The 6,351-nt window shown below is 34.0% G+C and overlaps 1 protein-coding gene across 1 annotated transcript in view; it reads right to left on the reverse strand.

Moving 5' to 3' along the window:
• Positions 1 to 6,351, reverse strand: part of LOC107553382 (SH3 and multiple ankyrin repeat domains protein 1-like) — a 50,252-nt gene that overhangs the window by 19,997 nt on the left and 23,904 nt on the right. Inside the window, exons 11-15 of the mRNA XM_016235580.1 lie at positions 5,836 to 6,017; positions 5,616 to 5,746; positions 2,124 to 2,242; positions 1,924 to 2,037; positions 690 to 768 (exon numbers count right to left, since the gene is read on the reverse strand). Of these exons, the coding sequence (XP_016091066.1) occupies positions 690 to 768; positions 1,924 to 2,037; positions 2,124 to 2,242; positions 5,616 to 5,746; positions 5,836 to 6,017 (625 nt within the window). The remainder of the gene's footprint in view (positions 1 to 689; positions 769 to 1,923; positions 2,038 to 2,123; positions 2,243 to 5,615; positions 5,747 to 5,835; positions 6,018 to 6,351) is intronic.

Raw genomic sequence — 6,351 nt, forward strand, 5'->3', positions numbered from 1 at the left:
ATACCCGTCTAGTGGAGGCAGAGCCTCGCGTTGTGCACCTGCCAGCAAACGTTTTAAACAAGAAGCAGCCACTAATATTTTTTGTAGTGAATCCATTTGATCAAAACCCATCGATAGATTTCACTGGATCAACATGTACAGTTTAGTTTATAATTACACACACACACACACACACACACACACACACACACACACACTTTATCACACAACCAAGCTAGAAAAGCCATTTCTAATATAGAAGCACAGCACAACTGTGCCACCACTTTAGGTTTAAAATGATTTTAGTTCAGTTTTTAACACATATGTTATATTATCATAGAGAGTTGTACAGTACCTTTTAGAAATTATGGAATATTAACTAATAGTTTGGGGGCACAAAGATTTCTATTCATCAAAAAATCCTGGAAAAAATATTTATCATGGTTTACACAAAAACATGAAGCAGCACAACTCTTTTTAACATTGATAATAATCAGAAATGTTTCTTGAGCAGCAAATCAGCTTATTAGAATGATTTCTGAAGATCATGTGACACTGAAGACTGGAAGACTGTAAATATAGAACACTTCAAATAACATTTAAATTAACAGATTATATAAACTGAACAGACATGTTTACATTTTTACATTTACATATTCAATTGTATTTAAAATTTAAACAATTGAATTCAGACTCCATACTGTTCCCACCTGGGCACTTCAAGACCCTCGTACGTTCCTACTGTGTAATGACGAAACAGCTTCCTCTTCGCCTTCTCACTGCGGCTCTCTGAAACACACACACACACAGTCCGACTGTTAGCACATGTAGGCGTGTATATCTGTGTAAGTGGAAGTGTGATGTATTCAAATTGATGTGATTTTGCATATCCATGTGCTGTGCGCATGAAGATTATGTGAGAAGGCAAATCATCACAGGGAAAAGCTCTTGGAGGCATCCTCAAAAAAAGAGAAAAGGCCCATAAAGGATTCATAAAGAAATGAAACGATTCACCATTGTGTTTTAGGATTACAGTTTGTTGATAGTTATTACATACGGCGTAATGTAAGTAGAACATAAGTCCACATTTAAGAATATGAGCGCTTAGACGTTTATCCTTCATAGATCAGGAAAACTGGATTTTTCAGATATACTGTATTTCAAATATCAACTCAGATATTTCTTCTATTCTATTTTATATGAGCTGTCAACAGGTACAAACCTGTAAAACTTTATACATTTCCTTTATACACTAGACATTTGAGACTGTTGAGACTTAAATAAAGGCTCATTTATTTATACTGTATCTGGTTGTTATCTTATGGTGTGTTCAAGTCATGTCAGATAGATCGTGTTTACGAGTTGAATGCACATGAACGCCACCACAAAGTCGTTATTATGAGTGGGAAACTCGAAATTTTCTTTAAGCCCCGAGTTTCCAAGTTGGGGGCGTGTCATTGAGAAACATGGCGGAATCGATGGATGCAACGTCTGTAGCTGACGGTAAATTTTTCTGCATGTCTGACAGAGGGAGACAGAGAGATTGCCAAAGTAAAACAGAAATGACAATACTTACAGGTATTAAGCAGTGACATTGTCAGGCTTTTTATTTACAAAAAAATAAGCTTTTTGAATGTGGCAGGTTTGTAATATAACAATTAATAACAAGTTTTTATGCGATACAGATTAAAGTGGCTTCATAAATTACTTTTTAAAAATATTAAAAAAGCAAAACACACCTGATGCAAATTCTTTGCTCTTCATTTTCTATATTCTTGTAATTTATTAAAAGAAGGTACACCGCCATCTTGTGCCAACTAAACTGACTTGAACGCACCTGACGTCGTAACTACGACTTGTCAACTCATAAGTACGAACGTCCCAGGAGGACTTGAATGCAGCATAAGAGACACATCTGAGATATTATAGAGAGCGGAGGTGTACCTGTTTGCTGCTCCTGGTTTTGGGGCTGCACCTCTTCTACACAGTCAGCAGGAAACCAGCCTGTTCTGCCCTTCGCTGTTCCTTCCCAGAATCCCCCTTCACCTACACTCAACACTGAGAGGGTTTGACAGCTTTAATAAACCTTAAATATTCAAATGTTAATGCTACATTGAAGAGAATGACATAAAGAGACCTCTGACCTTTGACCTTGTCCCCTTTGCTGAGGCTGATCTCGCGCTCACCATGAGCAGAGTGAGAACGAGTCGCCACAAACACGCGACCCGGAACAGCACTGTAGAGACGTTTCTTCTGACCTCCTCTACAACACACACAGACCCACCAGTGCTGTTACTGTTAACTCAAATAAACCTATTAGCAATCATTTTCAGTAATCGAAAATAAAATAAAATAAACATTAGATTAAAAACTTACAACTTGTGTGACAAAGTGACAAAAACACATAACTGTCTTAAACTTTTACAAAAAAATGACTAAACAATCTTAAACTACTACTAACATTTCTAAAACTAATGCTGAAATACATGTAAATTAAAGCTATACAGAAATATTACAAAAACTAATGAAAATGACAAAAACGCATAACAAATTTAGATTGAAAAAATGAAATGGAAACTAGAAATATTGCCTTTAGTAACTAATGGAAATAAATGTTTAAGCTGGAGTACTAAAATAACTAAAACTAAAACTGAAATAAATATAATGGAAAGCTAAATAGAAATATAAAAAAATACTTAAAATGACCAAACATAACGATCTTAAACTAATATTAAAAATTCTAAAACTAATACTGAAATAAATATAAATTAAAGCTATACAGAAATATTACAAAAAATAATAAAAATGACAAAAACTCATAATACATTTTTATTTACTGAAATAAACACGTGTAAGCTAAAGTACTAAAATCACAAAAATTAAAACAGAAATAAATATAAAGCTAAACAGAAACTAATAAAAATAAACAAAAATACATAAGCCTAAAATAAAAAAACCTCAAAGTACTAAAATTAAAAGTTAATAAAAAACTATGTCGACATATTTACAAAGAAAAGCAATAACTGATAGAATTGAAATAACAACTAAAATAAACTAAAATTAAAATGAAACTGAATAAAAGATCATGTCAAATGTCAATAAATACATAATATATAATAACAGAATACAGAATACACTAATGGGAACATGCAGGCAAAAAGTTGTATCCCATCCAAAGTAATAAAAAATAGTGTAGGCGGGTGACTTTGTGCGTTAGTGCCAATGAATAATGTTGGCTCGGCTTTGTTAAATAGGGTAAGTTTCCAAGGATTTGGTGCAGGAATGTGATTGTAATAACTCCTTAGTATTTGGATCTCATCCATTATTGAACACCGTGGGACCAAACCCTCTTACAAAATCATTATTTCAAGGATGTTACCAAAATTTCAAGACTGGCTGGACCAAACGGAGAAGCAAAGGTTTAAGAATCCGCTTCTAACTTCAAATGTACTGCTGTATAGATGCCATAGAGTGCATGTTTTAGACTGATGGTTGATTCTTGTACACAGCAGAAAGTGTTGGTTTCTTAGTCACTGAGTAAGAATTAACTCAGTATGGCAGTGGAGCTTTGGCCAGAAGCCGAACAGCGCAAATCACGACGTGCAAAATAGTGAGTCAGAGCTTCTGTAATGTACCATAAGAGAGCAACAGAAAACAACGCTGACAGTTTAACATATAAAAACACCCCAATGATAGAGGTAAGGATCTAAACCAGTATTTACACTTGAAAATTGTCCATATAATCACTGATATCTCTGTGGTTATCAATACAAGTGGTTTTGCTGTAAAGTCGCCTTGATGTTCACGCACTACTGAACAGCTAATGTGGAGTGAAACGGTCTCAAACGCTATGAGCTAAAATACAGTATGATGAATCTCAAGACAAAACGTCTATAGGTCACATTTTGCCCCAAAAGAAAAGGATTTTGCCAAAAATATCAACAACAAAAAATAAATAAACCTATTTTTAGGGTCATCAAAAATGGTTATGATAATTAAGCACATTTACCCTTCTCGTTACTTTAATGCATCCAGACATTTTAGTTTTGCATTTATTTTTTGGTAATTTACTTATGATTATATATATATATATAAAACTGTGTTTGAAGAAAGCAAACAACAAAAAACATTGTATTATTTTTTGTTGTTTGCTTTTTTAAAATGCAATTAATTAAAAGCAATACAACAGAAAATTTAAATTCAATTAAATTAAAAGCAATATAACAGATATGAAAAATTATGAAAATGTAAAATTAAAATACTTCTAAAGTGAAAACATGTTTACATGCATGTCATGTGACCATTAACCAACATCAGAGAACTTGCTGTTAAATCTCAATTTATTACATTATTTTATATTAAATAATGTTTAAAAATTAATGTTTCAATTGAAAAAGAAACACAGGCTCAATTTGCTTAAAGCAACAAAAATCACAAAAGCACAAAACAAAATGACTAAAAATTAAACTAAAAGTTAAATAAAAAATGTCATTTCAAAATAGTAAAATATAATGCATCATTCAAACTAGAAAAACTGTAATAGTGAAATATATATTTTTTGAAAATATTTAGTTACTGATCCATTATATTTTTTCTTTAATTAGCATCATTAATTAGAATTAGTAACAGTAAAAGCATTAGTAATTAGTAATAGCATTAGTAATATACTCCCTATATTATTACACTTTTAGCTGCATTATTTATTTAAATAATCACATTATTTCAATTTCATTTTTAGTTATTTTTGATTTTTCTAATTCAACTTATTTCATTTTAAATCTCATTTTATTACTATATATTGATTTTATTCTCTTTAACATTTGAATTTTTAATTTAAATATGTAATCATTATTTTTTTATTATTTATGCATTTGTTTTAATAATTTATTTTCAAATCTGTTTATGTATTTAGTTTAGTGAATTGTTTCATTCAGACTCAGTATAAATCAGGTTTCTAGGGGTTTTTTTAGGGGCTTTTATTTAACCTGCTAAATGTGCAAAATAAATAAATAAATAAACTTTTACAGGATTTCATTTTGAAAATCATCACCACATATATACCACATACAATGCGTCGCCTTGGAATTATAAGGTTCTATATACATTTTTATCAAAATGGAGTTCCCTTTCAGTCGGTCACACTCGACGTCACGTCGGAGGACCGACGAAATTGGGATCTCGCTTAGAGGGACCAATCTACTTCGAGTGTAAACTAAACGAGCCAATGCACATTGGCAAACGATTATTGCATCCAGCTGCTGCTGATCACAGCGTGAGTATAAGTAGGCAGCAAGTGCAGCGCATATTCAGCTTTTCGCTTCGGAGCCGAGCGATCACATCGTTCTGCTCCTGACTACTCTACTGAGAGAAAAGACTGAACGAGTTCAGCGCGCTCTTGGAGAGCTCTTATATTCTTATTTACAACTTATTACGTGATGCTTCTTTTGTAAGCTGTGTACATTTTGGAACTTTTTTTTTTTTTTTTTTTTTTAGAAAACAAAAAGGGTTCTATCTACAGAAGTCTATGGAACACGAAAACCTTTGAAGCTCAATATCTCAAAACTGCTCAGAATGCATTCCAAGCCGGCGAATGGTCAAAACAGTCACCAGAGACAGATGCTGGTATCTCAACTCACCCCTGCCTCCCTCGCTGTTTTTGCTGCCTTTCCTCCGTCTCTCCTCCCTCTCTCCCTCGGGACGGGGATCGGGTTCGGGCTCCGCGGGGACTGCTGGAGCTCCTCAAAGCGAAAGAGGCCCGGCGCTGAGTCTGATTGAAAGCAGAGAAAAGGAGTGATTTGGCGACTGATGTCTGTGCTGGCGTGTTCCCCTGACGGCCAGCAGGAGGTGAAGGGCTACCTGAGCAGGTGGCATGCTGGCGGCAGCGGCGGGCAGCACTACGGGGTCCATGAGCGTCGTCATCGTGTTCTCGCTCTTGGCGCGGAGCAGCAGGTGAGGATGCTGAAGGCCGGCCGTGATGACTTGATTTAACATACCCTCCATAAACAGAGGAGCGTATTTGGGAGTTTCTAAAAATGGAACTGATGGGAAAAGAATCAAAGATTAGAGAAGAAGAGATTATATAGAGATGGGCTCTGTTCCAAAACCTAGTGAGCTGCCTTGATGTCTACATAGACAGCTGCCTTCAAAGGAACTTCACAAGCAAGCGATTTGGAAAGACTACATAGGCAGAAAATAATTAAGTGTGTGAGAAATACAACTCAGAACTGATTCAAATGAAGCTTGACTTTAGCAAGTTCCTAATAGTGATATTTATTTACTTTATTGGAATTTGTTAATATTTAGAATTAGTTTTATTTTTATATATTCAGTTTTCATTTTAGTTTTTTATATATATATATATATATATATATA

The sequence above is a fragment of the Sinocyclocheilus grahami genome, unplaced genomic scaffold (genome assembly GCF_001515645.1).
Source record: "Sinocyclocheilus grahami isolate Dianchi unplaced genomic scaffold, SAMN03320097.WGS_v1.1 scaffold472.1, whole genome shotgun sequence".
In the NCBI taxonomy this organism is placed as follows: Eukaryota; Metazoa; Chordata; class Actinopteri; order Cypriniformes; family Cyprinidae; genus Sinocyclocheilus; species Sinocyclocheilus grahami.